The sequence below is a fragment of the Podarcis vaucheri genome, assembly GCF_965113315.1.
Source record: "Podarcis vaucheri genome assembly, chromosome: 10".
Lineage (NCBI taxonomy): Eukaryota > Metazoa > Chordata > Lepidosauria > Squamata > Lacertidae > Podarcis > Podarcis vaucheri.
Genome location: NC_138748.1, coordinates 44,774,148 through 44,792,085, shown reverse-complemented (window position 1 = coordinate 44,792,085; position 17,938 = coordinate 44,774,148). Strand labels below are relative to the sequence as shown.

Sequence of the window (17,938 nt, the reverse complement as noted above, 5' to 3'; positions counted from 1 at the left end):
GTTACATTGATCATTTATATCTGCATTTGAAAACCTTGTACAGTGTGTTTTTCCACACATCTGCACCGTATAATTAAAGCACTGGTTCACCACTTGTAATGGTTGTGTTTCCACTGCCCACCCCCACATTCTTGGAAACTATAGTTTGTTAAGGGGGCTGAGAGTTTCTTAATTCTCACAGCTGGATTTCCCATTGAAAGAGCTTGTCCAGTGAAGAACTTGCTCTCGGAGAGCCATTCTTAGCATAAGTAGACAGCATTGGGTTAGTCAATATGGTTTCCTCCAGATGACATTGGACTCCAATCCCCACAATCCCTAGCCATTGGTCATGCAGAAAGGGGCTGGTGGGAGTTGAAGTCCAATAACATCTGGACAGCACCATGTGGGCTCCCTTGACTGGAACAGGAGGAAGTATTGAAAAGTGACCCTCTGAGTATGTGCAAAGTGGATTTCTCTTAACTCTGGAGCAGATCCACACTATACATTTAAAGCACATGATTTCCTCCCAAGAATCCTGGACACTAGTTTGTTAAGGGTGCTGGAAATGGTAGCTCTGTGAGGGGGAACTTCAGTTCCCAGAATTCTTTGGAAGTCACAAGCTTTAAATGTGTGTTGAATATGCTTTAAATATAGAGTGTCGATCTGCCCAACAACCCATACTCTGCTGGTATAAACAGATTTGAGTGCCACCTACCCCTTTCTAAAAATTAGCCATGAGTTAAGGCTATGTAATGAGTAGTCTTCCCATATAGTCCATGGTTGCTGCTGATTAATGCCGCTAGCAGTGACATTAAGATGTCCTGTACATACCTATTTTGGGAATTAGCTGCATTGAACTCGGTGGGAGTTTGAATAAGCATGCAAAAGATCAGGCCACACTTCTTCCCGTTTCTTTCTGGCTGTTGGCTGGCTGTTTCCAGGCATAATTCATGGTGCTCATGCTAAATGATTCAGGCCCCAAATATCTGAGAGACAGCCTCCTTCCCTGCATTGCCTTCAGGCTTTAAAATCAGCGGAAGGGGCCCACTTGGTAGATCCACTACCCCCAGAAGTTCGGAAAGTGGTGGCCCAGGAAAGGGCATCATTCTCTGTGGCAACCCCTGTTTGCTCCCCACAGAGGTGCTTCTGGTGCCTTCACTGCACAGCTTTCAGGGAATGCTGAGGTAACATATCTTTACCCTGGCCTTTGATGTGTGTTTTCTGAATCCACCTTATTCCTGTGACTAATTTGTTCTAACTGTTTTTAATATTGAAGGGCAGGCAATAAGTTGATTTATTTAGGTATTTATTTTATATAATCTCCCTCTCTACAGTTGCTTAGCAGTAAGCCCTATTTACATCAGTAGGGCTTGGTTCTGAGTACACCAGCTTAGGCTCATGCTGCATAGGACACAGGTAACCATGGTAGCTTCAGAGTAGCGTAGGCTTCGCCAGCTCAAAACTTTTCGATCTCCCAGTAGGTGACACTTATATAACCCAAGTGAAGTAGCTGAGTGCAGTAAACTTTATATGAACCATGAGTTTGCACAAGAACAAATTCTCAATTCCAGGCTTTGTTGTACTGGATGCTTCTGAGTTCATTATGTATGGGTGGAACTGCCTCTTAGATCACCTGCCTGTGCCACCACTGTCTGCTCCTTAAACCTACCTTTTTCCATGAAGACCAGGAGACACACACACACACACAGAGAGAGAGAGAGCTCCCATGCCCTACGGATTCTGTTGTCAAGTCTAATTATCCATCATCGAAATAAGCTTATATTCTTCCTCTGCTTCCATCTTCCTCCTGTATTAAATGTTAAGACTGTAAGCTCCTCAGGGCAGGGACACTCTGAAGTAGTGCCCCACATATTGATGGTGCATAGGCGGAGCTACAGCGCAGCCAGTCACTTCACCACTGATGACGTCCACCACAAATATGGGACAGACTTGTACAGCTACAACAGCTCAGTGCATGCAAAAGATTCAAGATTATGCCTTTGCTACGTTCAGGGTCACAACCAGTCACTGCACACTGAGCCAGTGGTCTGATTCGTTATAAGGCAACTTTCTTTGTTTTCGGGTGTGTGTGTGTAATTAAGATGCCAAAGGCAACTGGCACATTGTTGCCCACCGCACCCTTTCATCACCATCGAGAGCCTCTCTGCCCCATAGCCCACCCCCTTCCAAGAACGGCTTGGAGAAGTGGTTGTTGCTATTCAACGGCAGTCCTTCTGCCACCTCCAGGATCACAGAGGCCTCCCTTTGGAATACTAGCCGCTGCGGACTAGCAGCAGGATGCGGATATGGAGCTCACGTCCTGGCTTCCCAAGAGGCGCCTGTTTGGCCAGGGTGGGAAATAGGACGCTCAGCTAGGGGGCCCTTTGGTCCGATCCAGCAGGGCTCCTCTTATGTTCTCCCCGGAATACGCGTACAACCCACCCGCCGAGTCCCCTGGAACGCCTGCAATTTCATTTTTTTGACCTGACACAGAACGACTTCCATCAAGCGGGGAAGAAGATGGGAGTCAGTCGCCTGCGGTGCCTCCCTCCGTCCTCCTGGGGGCGCTGTGACCGAGTTTTTTTGGTGTTTTCTTTTTGGCGCGACGCTACGCTTCCTGTCCACCCGACGGACGCTCTCGCCCCTTCCTCTCGCCTGCTCCTCCTTTCCCTTGCCAGGGGAAGGGCGGAGGTTGATGTTGCTTCTGCGTAAAGATGGCGGCGGCGAGGAGGAGTCTCCTGCAGAGCGTGAGCAGCCGAGCCTGTTCTAGGGGGGGGGGCGCTATGGGCGGGAGCTCTCCGGGGCCAAGGGGAGGGCTCGGGGCCCCTGGGCTCCCCTCTCGAGGAGGCGGCTCCCGTCTTGGGAGCCCAAGGCGAGGGTGGTAGCCTGCGAGCGAGAGAGGGAGGGAGGGTGCGAGAGGCGGGTTCGTGTATCTGTGCAAAGCAGGCATGGGGAGCCTGTGGCCCTCCAGGTGTTTTGGGACTCCAGCTCCCATCAGACCCAGCCAAAATGCCACATGGAGAGGTATGGTGGGAGCTGTAGTCCACCAGCCTGTCTCCTGGCCAGGTGCCAAGAAAGAGGCGTGTTGCTCTCTTGCCAGAGCCAAAGGAAAACAGGGCGCCTTGTGCCTTTAATAATGAGATCAAGGGAAGGTATTTGGGACAGGTGCAGCTCACAACGGGAGCATTGAAAAAAAGCTGCACTCGTCGGACACTCTCTGCAACACGGTGATATAAGTTCTGCTCTCCTCTGCTTCTGGTTAACCGGCTCCAGGGATGGGAGACCTATGACCCTCCAGAAGTTGTTGGACTCCCATCACCCCCTCCATCCCCAGTGCCAGCATGGCCCATGATGGGAGCTGTGGTCCCCACAAAATGGGCGAGGCAGGGGGACAGGTTCTCCGTCCCTCTCCTGTTCCCTCTACCATCATCATTAGCACCACTAGCTGCAGAGAGTGTAGGATGGGTGTAAGGATGCCAGTGCCAAACTCCTAAAGGGCTTGTTGAGTTGCATAGAAGAAGTAATTTCTTCAGAGGCTGCTGCTTTTCCAGTTGCCATACCGTGGTGAGGAAAAGCTGCCCCTGGGAAAATTTTCTCAGCCTGGGGTTTGAGACTGGCAACTCAAGATTTGTGTCGGGGGGGGGGGGACACCGTTGTATGTCAGAAGTTAATGGTCCCCAGGTAGGAAGTTTGTGGTTGTATTATTTGTCAATATGTATCTGAGAGGAGCAGAGAGAGGTGGTTTCCACAATTTCTGATGTTTTGATCAGCAGAAGGTGTCTCCTTGAGGGGAATTCGCTCTTCCTTTCCTCATTTTTTTTGTGGTAGGGAAAGGAGGGCATAATAGAAGAATTGAAATCAAAGCATGATGCCCACAAGATGTGCTTATTTAGTACTCCTGGTCCTCACCATTCCCATATGCTTTGCTCAAGTCCCCTTGCCTGTGACCTCTCATCTGTCTACACTCCAGAAAAGGATCACAGTAGGGTTCCTGAGGACTGCATGGGGTACCCCAGCATATCTGTGTACTGGTGCCTGTCCAACTTTGTACCAGCTTTTCAGAGCCCCTCTTTCAAATTTGTGGATTAATGCTAAAATATTGATCCTAAAGCAAATGTATGTGTGACTCTGTGTCTCCTGAATGTACAGAGAGAATTGTGCAGGTGTTTCCAACCCAACCCAGTGTGGCCCACCAGACTGAATGCATTCCTCAGCTATGTATGGCAGTCTGTCAGAACCTAGATCAGGGAGCCCAAATTTATGTTCACTGCCATCCTTACAGGGTTTAGTTGGACTTTGGAGAGCCAATGAACTAAGGAGATTTCCCCCTTCCCAATAGATGTAGGGAGGAAAGCGGGGACACATTCATTGGCTTGCTAGATAGAAGACTGACATGTACCTTGGCAAGCAGTTTTTGAGTCTCATGGCTAGATCTTTTGGATTTAGTGGGCCTTGGAAAACAGTGTTTCTTAAATCCCTGGTCAGCCACAGTACAAGGTGGGATGTGTTCATTTAGTGGGGTGTGCAGACCTTTTTCAGATGTTGGCTTTCCTCAGCAAATCATAGTCTTTCCATGGATGACCAGCATAATGACATGCCAAATATCCACATGCGAGCAGGAAATTGGGCCACTCTGCATCCCAATCACTGCTGGTCCAAAGGTACTAAAAAGATTAGTATGTAGAGAGAGTAACGGTTGTGCAAAATCAGTGACAGTAGCTCCAAACCCATGCAAAACAGGTACCTCTTGTACAAAATTCTTCCTATGATGCTTCTGGGGAAACTGATATCTGGATGACCCCTTGTAGTCCCATAGTTCTGTAGAAGGACAGAGTGATGTCACTTCTTCCACAGACCATGTATAAGTACAGAGGGATAGTACAAGCTCCCTACTGCGGGGGTGGGGGACCTTTGGCCCTCTAGATGTTGCTGAACTACAGCTCCCATAAGCCTTGACTATTGGCTGTGCTAGTCAGGGTTGAAGGGAGATGTCGTTCAGCAATATCTGGAGGGCCAAAGGTTCCCCACCCCTGCTGTACTGGGAAAGGAATGTTACCCTTTCCCCTTGCAGAGAGAGCTGGTTTACATCCCCTGCTGCTCTGTAAACAAGAGTTGTGGTGTCCTGAAAGGCAGCTGTTTAGAAGGCACAAGGAAAGTGTTTAGAAATATGTACCAAAATAATCCGAATTATGCACAGAGAAGCATTTATGTGGCAAGAAAGCTTTACTTCTCTAGTTACAGTCATTAAAATGCATCAAACGTATCTGGCTTTGCTCTGCAGAACCAGCTATGTATCTGAAATATGTTTCACATATCTTTTGGAACCTAATGCTAAATGAATTTTGTGTGTGCTTAATTTGTGGGGAGAGGTATGAGTGAAGGAAGACAAGGAAGCTGAGTTAGCAAAGAAGTAGCAGGAGGAGAAGTGTGGGCAGGTAAAATAAAGTATATAACTGAATAAAAAAGAACGGCAACAAAGGGATCAGCTGCAAGTGGGAAAGGGGACTCAATAAGAGATTGTCAGCTATCTTAAAGTAGCACTCTAATTGGGAGGCTAACTCTTCAGCTGATGTATAGTCATTATCCTTGTGGCTTTTGCTGGAAGAAGTTCATTGGGGCTTCTTTCTTACTCTGTTATCCAGGAGCAGCAACCAAGTTGGACAGATGATTTGCCTCTCTGCCAGCTCTCCGGTGTGGGTTCAGCTCCTAACCGATCCTATACCACAGATGGAAAGGGGACAGAAATTCACCCCTTAGAGGATAACTGGCTGAAATTCAGGTAAGCAGCCTGTAGATTTGGGTGGAGCAGGGCAACAGAAATAATGGCATTCATTCAACAAGCCCACTTTAACCCAGCAATATTTTTTGTAGGGGAGGCCAAACTCCCATCAGCCCCAGTTAGTATGACCAATTTGTCAATGATGATGAGAGGTGTATTTCTGCAACATCTGCAGGGCATCACATTAGAAACTGCTAATTTATTGAATGACCTGTGGGCCAGGTTTTTACTCCCAGATCACAGGCTGAATGCCATGCCTTTAATTGTCCCTTCCCATCCTGACCCTCTTTGGCAGGAGTGAAAATGACTGCTACCTCTATGGGGTCTTCAATGGTTATGATGGCAACCGGATCACCAATTTTGTGGGGGAAAGACTCTCCGCAGAGCTCCTGTTGGGCCAGCTGAATGCAGACCATGATGATGCTGATGTGCGCAGAATACTGCTGCAGGTAATGGAGTTTTTTCTTTGGAAAAAATCAGTCATAAATTGGTACTTCTTGTTGTAATTAAAAGCTCCTGAGTGGTTTGTAAGACATGCGAAGTTTTGATGTTTTATGCAGGGAGAAATAAGTTTGGGAGATTCTGTGTAGTTAGCAGTTCAAAGCTTCTGTTCTAATACATACTTTTGTGTTGCCTACCTTCTGGGCCTCCTCAGGCTTTTGATGTGGTGGAAAGGAGTTTCCTGGAGTCCATTGATGATGCACTAGCAGAGAAGGCCAGCCTCCAGTCCCAGCTGCCAGAGGTAACTTCTCTTCCATGGTCAGATCACTTCCTGGTGCAACTGGACTTCTCCACAACCCTTCCCCTCTGCAGGGAGGTGGGACCGATTCGGATGGTCTGCCCCCGCCACGTAATGGATCCAATTGGCTTCCAGAGAGTGGTAGGGGATGCTTTATCCCTAGTTGATGGCCTTTCAGCTGATTCCCTGGTGGCACGCTGGAATGTGGAGTTAACCAGGGCTATTGACTGTCTGGCTCCGAAGCGCCCTCTCCAATTGCATGGAGCCCGGACAGCCCCGTGGTTTTCCCCGGAGCTGAGGGTGATAAAACAATCGTTGAGACAGCTAGAGCGCTGGTGGCGGAAAACTCATTCTGAATTAGACCGGACACTGGCTAGAGCTCAACGTTGAGCCTACCAAGTGGCAATGGCGACGGCGAAGAGGGCCTTCTTCGGCGCCTCCATTGCATCTGCAGAAAACAGCAGCAGGAGACTTTTTCAGGTGGTTCGCAATCTATCGGAACCACCTGTACCACCGGGGCCTGGTAGGGACCCCAAGATCTCCTGCAATGCTTTTGCAAAGTTTTTTGCAGATAAAATCACTCAGATTCAGAAGGAGGTAGACTCCACCGTGGGAGCAGGGCCAGGGCGGGAGAGTGCTAGAGTTCTGTCTGGCCCTGTTACATGGGATCAATTCCAATCTGTTACCTCCAATGATGTGGACAGGCTGCTTGGACAAGTGAAACCGACCACCTGTCTCCTTGATCCTTGCCCATCCTGGCTGATAAAAGCGAGCCGGGAAGGGCTGGGCGATGGGCTCTGCGGGGTGGTGAATGCTTCCCTCTGTGAGGGAGCCTTCCCAGACCCGCTGAAAGAGGCGGTCATTAAACCGCTTCTTAAAAAAACATCTTTAGACCCGGCCAATTTGGCCAACTATCGCCCAGTCTCAAATCTGCCATTCTTGGGCAAGGTGATTGAGCGGGTGGTTGCTGAACAACTCCAAGCACGCCTGGAGGAAACGGACCATTTGGATCCCTTCCAATTGGGATTCAGGCCTCACCATGGGACTGAAACTGCCTTGGTCGCGCTGGTTGATGATCTCCGGCGGGCTAGGGACAAAGGTGAGAGCTGTTTCCTAGTTCTTCTGGATCTCTCAGCGGCCTTTGACACCATCGACCATAACATCCTTCTGGACCGTCTAGAGGGGCTGGGAGCTGGGGGTACTGTCATACAGTGTTTCCGCTCCTTCCTCCTGGGCCGTGTCCAGAAAGTGGTGGTGGGGGGGATGAGTGTTCAGACCCCTGGGCTCTCACTTGTGGGGTGCCTCAGGGTTCTGTCCTCTCCCCCATGCTTTTTAATATCTATATGAAGCCGCTGGGAGAGATCAAGAGGGGGTTTGGACTGGGTGTTCATCAGTATGCAGATGACACCCAGCTCTACCTCTCCTTTAAATCAGAACCAGTGAAGGCGGTGAAGGTCCTGTGTGAGTGCCTGGAGGGGGTTGGAGGATGGATGGCGGCTAACAGATTGAGGTTGAATCCTGACAAGACAGAAGTACTGTTTTTGGGGGACAGGGAGCGGGTTGGTGTGGGGGATTCCCTGGTCTTGAATGGGGTAACTGTGCCCCTGAAGGACCAGGTGCGCAGCCTGGGAGTCATTTTGGACTCACAGCTGTCCATAGAGGCGCAGGTTAACTCTGTGTCCAGGGCAGCTGTCTACCAGCTCCACCTGGTACGCAGGCTAAGACCCTACCTGTCCGTGAACTGTCTCGCCAGAGTGGTGCATGCTCTAGTTATCTCCCGCTTGGACTACTGCAACGCGCTCTACGTGGGGCTACCTTTGAAGGTGACCCGGAAACTGCAATTAATCCAGAATGCGACAGCTAGACTGGTGACTGGGAGTGGCTGCCGGGACCACATAACACCGGTTCTGAGAGATCTGCATTGGGTCCCAGTACGTTTCCGAGCACAATTCAAAGTGTTGGTGCTGACCTTTAAAGCCCTAAAGGGCCTCGGTCCTGTATACCTGAAGGAGCGTCTCCACCCCCATCGTTCAGCCCGGACACTGAGATCCAGCACCGAGGGCCTTCTCGGTAGTGGCGCCCGCCCTGTGGAACGCCCTCCCATCAGATGTCAAAGAGATAAATAATTACCTGACATTCAGAAGAAATCTTAAGGCAGCCCTGTTCAGGGAAGTTTTTAATATATAACGCTGTACTGTTTTTAACACTGATTGGGAGCCGCCCAGAGTGGCTGGGGAAACTCAGCCAGATGGGCGGGGTATAAATAATAAATAATAATAATAATAATAATAGAAACGTCATTGAATTCAGGAAGCGGTAACAGTGCATTTTCTTCTTGGAAGGACCTTGGAGCCTGCTGAACAAATTTGAAAGTGTGTGTTGGGAGGCAGGTGGCAGCAGAACAGACTGAGTCCCGTTTGCAGCATTTCATGTTTCAAACTCCCACCTTCATTGGTGCTTTTTGAAGAATTGGTGGTGGTCTCGGAAACACTTAATGGCAGAGAGGTTAAAATTGGGACCGGCCAGAGTTGATGTGGCTACTGCAGTCTGGGGTGAGAAACAGTGCAGTGCACCTCATCTGTTCATTTTGCACAATAGGCACTAAACTGCATCCTTGTACTGCTCGCTGAATAATACAGAAGGGATACCACTCCTTTGGTTTCCTGGTTTCAAAATCACTAAAGTGAATTTTAGTCCCCACTTCACCTATAAAGCGTGCCTGTATGGCGAGAAAAAAAATCCTTTCACAACCCTGATGAAAGTATTTTAAGGAGTGGCTGATCTATGTTCAATGAATTACGTTCTGTATTATTTAAGAGCAGGCATAGGCAAACTGCGGCCCTCCAGATGTTTGGGACTACAATTCCCATCATCCCTAACTAACAGGACCAGTGGTCAGGGATGATGGGAATTGTAGTCCCAAACATCTGGAGGGGCGCAGTTTGCCTATGCCTGTTTAAGAGTCATCTGCCTAGAGCTTGTCATGATGCTGTACAGCTGTTTTAATGTGGAAATGACAGACTCCTGCAGTACCTTAAAGGCTACTACATTTGTTATGAGACCAGCTTTCGTAGACTAGTGCCCAGTTCACCAGATGCCTGAAGCTGGCAGGTATCTATACACCTGGGGTGGAGATGTGCAAAAAGTGGGATCAAATGTTTTTGGTATGTCTAGAGAAGGCTTCAGAAATGCTGCACTGATAAATTTTTACACAGGCTTCCACAACCCTGTATTCTAGGGGGTGCCCCATCACCAGTTGCCTTCCCAGTACCAGAAAATCATGGAACGGCTGAAGGCTGTAGAAAAGGAGATCTCTGGAGGGGCCATGGCTATTGTGGCAGTCATCCTCAACAACAAGCTCTACATCGCCAATGTAGGTGTGTTCCTCTTCAATGCCGTTTTTGATTTGGGCACTCCTGGTCACAGCACTTAAGGATGAAGAGTTAGAGCAGTTGCATCTGGATTACTTTAGCCGCTTTGTACAAGAGTAATGCTTCACTGACATCCTTACAGAGCCGCTGAACCTAGTTGCCTGGGTAAATACAACAGGGAAGCGGGAGAGATGAGACGCTGGCATTGACAAGCACTGCTTCTAGGTTTTGCTGGAGAGGGGTAGTACTGGGTTGCACTTAATAAGTGTATGTATTTCCTCAGGTGCCTCACTTGTCCCCCTTTCCACTTTTACAAAATGCACTCCTTCTCCACAGGAACAAACAGGGCACTCTTGTGCAAATCTACAGTAGACGGGTTGCAAGTGACACAACTCAACATGGACCACACCACAGAGAATGACGATGAGCTCTTCCGCTTTTCCCAGCTGGGTGAGTGTTGCGTTCCTGGAGCAGCAGAGAAGTAAGTCTGGGAGAGGACGGGCCTTGGTGAGCCAGCAGAGCAGGGGGGGCTTTAGCTGTGGCCCTCCAGATGTTATGGGGCCAGAACTTTCATCATTCGCAGCCAGTGTGGTCAAGGGTCAAGGAAGATGGGTGGTGCAGTTCCTTAATGTATGGAGGCCCATGGGTTCCTCAGCCGTGCAATAGAGAAAAGGCTGCCAGAGAGGAGACTTTTGTGGTGAATTCCCCACCTCTCTAGCACATCACTATCATTGGTGGCTTTTGTGTTTACCAAACACAGGAGTGTTTAAATGACCAAGTTACAGTGTTAATGTCTCCTCTTCCCCATAACAGGGAATACATGCTGGATATCAGAAATGATCAATAACTGAGGGATGAGGTAGCTTTCTTATTTTTTCCTCATACTGAATCTGGGTGGGGAATTGAGTCAGAACAAATAATAAAAATAAAAACTGACAAACAATATACAAAAATTTCAAAATTATATAAATAGATGTAAACAGCAACTAAACAATTCTGTTGTAAGGTAAACAAGCAAAACTACAGCAACAAACATTAATATTTCCAATTTAACTAACTTTCTAGGTAAAAACAAACAAAAAATCTGTACAAATTAAACAGCCAATGCTTTTACCAACAGTTCCCACCCCATTTTTTACTTGCAACAGCCCACTGACTACAGCTCTGCCTCTGACACAAAGAGGGCCCCAAACTGTGGCTTTTGAGTAACTTAACCTCTTTAGTGCAGGCTCTCCAAACCACCCTGGCTTTCATGCTGAGCTGAGTGGTATGTATTGTTGCCCACAAGCATTGATTGCAAAAAAACCCCCCTCCCATGCCTTATCCACTGTAGTAACAGTCATGGGTTGTTGCGCATTAACTGCCCCCTAGAGGGCGAGCTGCTAATAATTGGTGCATGCTTCAAAATAGGACAGTGGCTTACTCGCTGCCCTAATCAAGTTTTTTACTCTTCAAAATACTTGGCCATCTGCATCAGTTTTTTCACCAAACGGTAATGAGACTAGTTCTGTTGGAATCCTTGTCCAAACTGAAATCCTGTTGAGGCCCATGATGCAATAGGGGGCTCACCAAGGAGAGCTCTCCAAACTTTCTTCTCTTCACCATTGCAGCCAACTAGCACACCTGCATCACACTGTAGTGGAGCTGTGAATGCTACTGCTTGCTTGCTTACTGGCTTTCTGCAGCAGCAGCTGTGATAACTGGTGGTGATTTGCAAAACTCACTGTAACAGGGGGGCTGTGAAGAGTGTCTTGCCCATGTTCCCTCCCAAACCTAGAGCCAGCACTTAAGCAGACTCTTCTAGCACCTTAAAAACTAATGAGTTTTTAATAGCATAAGCTTTCATGAACTAGATTCCACTTTGTCAGATGCAGGACATGTAATCCTCTGTTGACATGGGTGTAGGAAAATAAAATTATTATTATTACATGAAATCTACCTGTTGACTGAGGCTAACTTATCCTACACTGGATTCCCAAAGAAAGCTTATGCCAAGATGGCGGTTGATACTGAATCGTTCTCATAGCAAGTTCAGTTATGAGTCCAGTGCCTATTAAAGAAATTGAGATTCTTTCTTCTAAGGAAGTGCTGTGACACAGTAGAGTTGAGTGCAGTGGAGATTCATCTGGCTGGCTGTCTAATTCTGTTTTTGCCAAGTGTAAAAGATCTCAGGCTGCATCAGTGCACCCTGACCACTTCTGAATGCGTGTGCAGACTTCCTTTCTTGTGTGAATATATTACAGATGAAACGCTCCTCACTGTCCTCCATTCCTTAGTTGAGTTTATTCTGTCTTCCCTCATTCATCCCCTTTTTGTTTCAGTCAAAATGCCTGTTTAGCTGAGGGTGGGGTGGGCTTCCTCTTCTTGCCTTGGAATGTAACTATAGGACACACTTAGCATCTGCCCTGAAGTCAGTGAGCTGATTCTTTATCTGCAGGTTTGGATGCAGCAAAAATAAAACAAGTAGGAACCATATGCGGGCAGGAGAGCACCCGGCGCATTGGGGATTATAAAGTCAAATATGGCTATAGTGATATTGAACTGCTGAGGTGAGGCAAGACCCCATACTTGGTCTTACTTTCCTTTCCTGTCTTTGCTTTTGAAGACATAGCTGTCTCTGTCGCTCTGTCCAGTGCTAACTTAGTTCTTCTCCCTTTGCAGTGCTGCGAAATCTAAGCCAATCATAGCAGAGCCTGAAATCCACGGAGGGCACCCACTCGATGGAGTCACGGGCTTTCTGGTTCTGATGTCAGAAGGGCTCTACAAAGCTCTGGAAGCAGCTCATGGGCCTGGGCAAGCCAATCAGGTAAGAGTGCCAGAGCAGCTTTAAATTGGCCTTGGAATCCTGTGCAGGTCTTCAGGTTGACTGTGTCTAAACAGCGTACTGAGATGCACCCATCATTAGATTTGAAATTTACCGCAGAGTGTTTGAGCTCTCTGTGCTCATAGGCCCCTCTGGGTAGCCCTAGGCTACAGAGATGGGCAAGGCTAATAGTTATAAGTACATAAAATCCGTTGTGCAGGAGAAGGCCGGAGAGGCGAAGAGGATTCCTAGGGACAACTTTTTTCAGGGAAGTGAAATCATGTTCCTGCAGAAAATGTTCCCTCTACTTTCCATTCCCGCTGCCCCAGTCAATGGCTCTGCCACTAGGTTCTGGTCTGCCTACTGCATCTATTGAACATTGATCCAATAGCGGAAATATGGGATTCCCTTCTATAGGAGTCAGTGACAGACACCAACTTGGAAGGCTTCAAAAGAGGTTTAGACAAATTTATGGAGGAAGATAAGTCTGTCAATAACTACTAGCCACAGAGGCTATGTTCTGCCCCCACAGTTGGAGGCTGGATGCCTCTGGATGCCAGTTGCCGGAAATCACAGGTGGGGAGAACGTTTTGGACTTCCCATAGGCATCTGATTGGCCACCTTGAGAATGCTGGGCTTTTGGCATGATCCAACTCCTGATCTTCCGTTCTTATCCTTACATTCAAGTCCACCATAAAAAACTGCAGGCTTCTCCTTTCCTTCACTTCCAGTTGCAGGACAGGGAACGTCCTCCGTAGTATTTATTTAATGCTGCTTTAACCTCCCCCCCAAAAAGCAAATGTAAAAGTTGCAACCCACAAGGGTGGACGTGAAAGCCTCCTGTAGGAATGCAATGAATGCCTTCACCATTTAAGCACAATGCATCTTTCAAGTAGCCGAACAAAGGCACCCTAGAGGGTGACGTCTTGCAGCCTTTCCCCTAAGGCTGATTACTTGGGTGCCCTTCAGATGTTCTCCCAGCTGTTTGGGAGATGCTTATCCATCAGAAGCTTCCAAGCAGCTTCTGTGAGAATATTTGAAGGGCCCATGCACATGGTCAGGGCCACATTGCATGGTTCTTCCCCATGGAATCAGTCAGCACAGACTTGCTCCACCTGGTAGGATGCCACTTCCATGGCTGACACCTGCCCCAGTCAACCGGGCGGTTGGGTCCTTTAAACATTAGCCCAGCTGCGCAGGGCCTGCTTCTGTACATGGCTGGGAGAACATCTGAAGCAGCAGCTCCAGTTTCCCCACCCCTGACAACTCTTTCTCTTTCTAGGAGATTGCAGCCATGATTGCCACAGAGTTTGCCAAACAGAGCTCACTGGATTCCGTGGCTCAAGCAGTTGTGGATCGAGTGAAGCGCATTCACTGTGACACATACGCCAGTGGTGGGGAACGGTCCAAGTTCTGTGCTCGGCATGAGGACATGTCGCTGCTGGTGAGGAATTTCGGGTACCCGCTGGGTGAGATGAGCCAGCCCACACTGACTCCGACGCAAGGTATGGGGGAGGTCAGTGTGCTTGTATGGGAGAGGGCGCAAGGCAGATCAAAACTGTTCCGTCCAACTGTGTGTGTGACAGATAGATAGGCAGACAGGTGTGCCTGCATTTATGGTGAGCTTGTTGGTGCTGTATTTGTAGTCTCTCTCTCTCTCTCTCTCTCTCTCTCTCTCTCTCTCTCTCTCTGTATGTGTGTATGGATGCTTGGGTATATTGGCCATGCTCTTTATTTGCATGTGGCCCTTGGAGATGACTGAGCATTAATGAGTCAGAAAAGATTCACCATCCTTGTCTTGGAGAGTGATCTTTGTCCTTGATGCTCCAGGAAATTCTTCCCACTTGTAGAGTGACAGAGGTATGGAGTTTTCTGAGAATCTTGGCCTTCCTAGTGCTTACAATGTTTTATTCTGCATGTTCAGGAGGTAGAGTTTATCCTGTGTCGGTGCCGTACTCCAGTGCCCAGAACACAAGCAAGACCAGTGTTACACTATCCCTTGTCATGCCTTCCCAAGGTCAGATGGTCAACGGCACCCACAGTAGCTCCACGTTGGATGAAGCCACGCCCACCCTCACAAAGTAAGTGCCCCTTGCTCAGACCAGGTGTCCTTTTGCCCTCCTTTTTGCTGGAGGCAACATTCCACTTCCCCTGTTAGCTGCTTCTTAGGCCTAGCAGTGGAGGCCTACTAGCCGTTTCACTTTTAAACCCGTATGGTAGGGGCAGGCAGTCTGTGGTCCAATGGCCTAATCTCAGAAACCCTCTTTAGATGATGAGCAAGAGTGTTCTGTCCCTCCCCCTTGAAAACATAACCAGGTCATTCATATCGGACAAAGCTCAGCTAAGAACAAGCCTTTTAGCTGCTCCCCAGAGAAAGAGTGGGTTGCCCAGAAAAATAGAGCAATGGTACTGCTCTTGGCTGATTTTAAGTGCTACCTCCTTTGGCTGTTCAGGGATAGGGACAAAAATATGAGCATGCAAAAAAAAAAGTACCCACCCAGTATAGTTGTAGAATGAAAAATCTAATCTATTAGCAGTATTTGCTGAAAGTTCCTCTTCATCATTATAAAAAAGCAGAAGTGGTTTGGATAAGAAAGGAGAAACTTCTCTGTGTTACACACAGGTGCAAGATGAGAGGCTTTTATTGGTAGACTGTATATGCGTTTACATTTTTAATGCCCTCTTCACACTTAAAGATGTTCTCAGTGGGTGCCTCAAGCCTGCATTTTGCAGGTTTGTGTACTGATACAGGTGCTCACATCAGGCAACAGGGATTGTCTGTGATGCTTTGTAACAGCCTTTGTCTACCTGGGCCCTCCCCATGATGTCGGACTGCAACTCCCGTCAGCTCCAGCCAGCATGGCTAAAGATCAGGGATGATGGGAGTTGTAGTCCAACAACAACTGGAGGGCTGCAGATTCCCCAGAGTTGAGGGGAGAGGCCTCAGGTTGCATTTGCTGTGTCATTTGTGGTGACTGAAGGTTGCTTCTCTTTCCCTCCCTGCAGTCAAAGCCCAACAGTGACCCTCCAGTCTACCAACACTCACACCCAGAGTAGTAGCTCCAGCTCAGATGGGGGCCTCTTCCGTTCTCGCCCTTCCCACTCCCTCCAGCCGGATGAAGATGGGCGTGTGGAGCCCTACGTGGACTTTGCAGAATTCTACCGCCTCTGGAACATGGACCACAGTGAGCAGGGAGCACTCACCGTGCAATAATGCGCAGAGACCAATCCCTCCAAACCCCTTTCAGGTGGGGGGAAATGGAGCCTGGCAAGGCAGGAACAGTTCACCGCCCGACAGCCCACCTTCTGCCATTAAGGGATGAGGTTAATGCTGGGACTGGTTGCTCATAGCATTTGTTTCTTTTCAACTTGTCAGGGCATGTTAACACGTCCCTTTTCTAAAGGTCCCTTCCACTGTGAAACCTTGTGGGCATTAGAGAGGGTTGTGACCAACCTCTCCTGCACCTCCAGTATTACAGACAGTTGCTCTGTTGCGGAGAAGATGACAACTCAGATGTCTGGCAGGAGAGGTACTTTGTGTGCATATAAGCTGCTGCTGGAGATTTAGGTGTGCCTCATGATACTGATGTGTTAAGTCGATGAAAGATACCTCTGTTCTGCAGAATAAATGGTAACTTATAGCAAACGCTCTGGCCTTTTATGTGATGTGAGTTTAAGAAATGGTATTAACCTCAGCTACCTATGTTTTTAGTTGTCTTTGGGGCCCAAGACCTAGATGGAACAGGGCAGGCAGACAGACACAAACATGCACAGTCAAAAAAACACAGACAGCTCCTCTAATGCATCATCTACAGGTGATCCAAATGTCATTTCCAGTTGTTAGAAACAAACATGGAAGGTGGGGGTTTTGTCTTCTGCTTTGGTACCCAAGATGCCACAGCCACTGTTAAATGCTTCCTTTTGTATCGAAGATCAGTGTCGGGTGAAACAGGCAACATTAGAAAGATTTGGAGCCAGATCTAACCTCTCTGCCTCCTATCTGGGTGTCCAGAAGATTCTCCTGACTTCCTTTGAGGAAGTGGCATGTTTTTTCCCATCATCATAAACAGGTTTTGGAAATGCTTTGTTGCTCTCAGACAGTCATCACATAAGAATTCCTTCTGGGAAAGCAGCTTAGCAGACCCACCATGCATGCATGCTAACAGGAAAACGGCAACAGAGAGCTACTGTTGTAGACTTCATGGCACCAAGTGCCCTGGGCTCCTCTGGACGAAAGAGCAGGATATAAATTTCATTATAAATAAAACAGTTTTAATTTTTTCTTAGAGTTTCTAAACTGCTGTTAATTTTCTTTGCTGGTTCTATTCTGGTTTGTTTTACAAGGTGTTTGGTTTTTTTAAAGAATCTTAGATTTTCATTATTCTTTGTGTTTTACGGTTCTTACCTTTACTGCAGAGGTGCCTAGCCTGCACCCCTTCAGATGCCATCAATTGACCCCAAGAGCCACAGCCAGCATGACCAAGGGTTAGGGATGATGGGAATTGTAGTCCAGCAACATCTGGAGAGATGCAGGTTTCCTGCACCTCCTGTACTGTAACTGCCCAGAGAACTTTTGTTACTGGATGATGTGGAAGTGTCGCGGGGGGAAAAAAGCTAAATTTAACTGCAACAAAAACCAAACCAACTTTGTGAATCCCGCAGAAAGGTGAGGCCAGAAGGAGAAAGAGCCAGGAAGTGGCACTAGCAAAATATGCTGAAGCTGGATTCGATGCAGTTTACAGGAAGGCTGGAGGTTGCTTTAGCAACACCTGCCTGGAACACTGGGGAGAGTGGGTGTTTTTGGACTGGGATCAGGAATATTCTGATAAGCAGCACGTGCCGCAGGGTCAGGATCACACGAGTGGGCTGGACTCCCACACTGTGGCAATGTGCAAGAGCAACATGCCCTCAGTGCCTGCGTGGGTGGCAGTTCCTGCGAGTGGCACATGCGGACGCAGTTGGCAGCACCTTACTAAACTTGGACTAGCCCCAACGCTTTGGCTCACGGCCTCTGACTGCTTTCGCTGACTCAGTCCTGGTGAGAAATCCGCTCCACTGCCTCTCCTGAATGGTACAGGGACAGCTGGGTGGAGCCAAGCATCCCTTTGCGAATTCTTTGGAGCCCAAGGGGGGAAGTGGGCTTGAGCAATGTGCTGAAGCAAGCAGGGTTCCAAACAGCAAGGCAGCGAGGGCTGAGCCCATGGATTGACCCACCATCAGATTGAGCTGTCTTGGTGTGTGACCCTCAGGGTCAAATGAAAAGGTGA

General features: G+C 48.2%; 1 protein-coding gene across 3 annotated transcripts in view; it reads left to right on the top strand.

The window, feature by feature from the left end:
• LOC309542476 (TGF-beta-activated kinase 1 and MAP3K7-binding protein 1) overlaps positions 1-16,317 on the top strand; it is a 49,237-nt gene extending 32,920 nt beyond the window's left edge. For 2 of the 3 annotated variants that reach the window (XM_082241294.1, XM_082241293.1), the window contains exons 4-13: positions 5,622-5,758; positions 6,054-6,207; positions 6,414-6,500; positions 9,736-9,874; positions 10,205-10,318; positions 12,306-12,417; positions 12,530-12,674; positions 13,954-14,176; positions 14,596-14,752; positions 15,678-16,317. In XM_082241294.1, coding sequence (XP_082097420.1) covers positions 5,622-5,758; positions 6,054-6,207; positions 6,414-6,500; positions 9,736-9,874; positions 10,205-10,318; positions 12,306-12,417; positions 12,530-12,674; positions 13,954-14,176; positions 14,596-14,752; positions 15,678-15,885 — 1,476 coding nt within the window. In that variant the 3' untranslated portion in view covers positions 15,886-16,317. Of the gene's footprint in view, positions 1-2,592; positions 2,727-5,621; positions 5,759-6,053; positions 6,208-6,413; positions 6,501-9,735; positions 9,875-10,204; positions 10,319-12,305; positions 12,418-12,529; positions 12,675-13,953; positions 14,177-14,595; positions 14,753-15,677 lie in introns of those variants that run through there. The other variant, XM_082241295.1, reaches the window with a different exon arrangement.
• Positions 16,318-17,938: the final 1,621 nt, after the last annotated feature.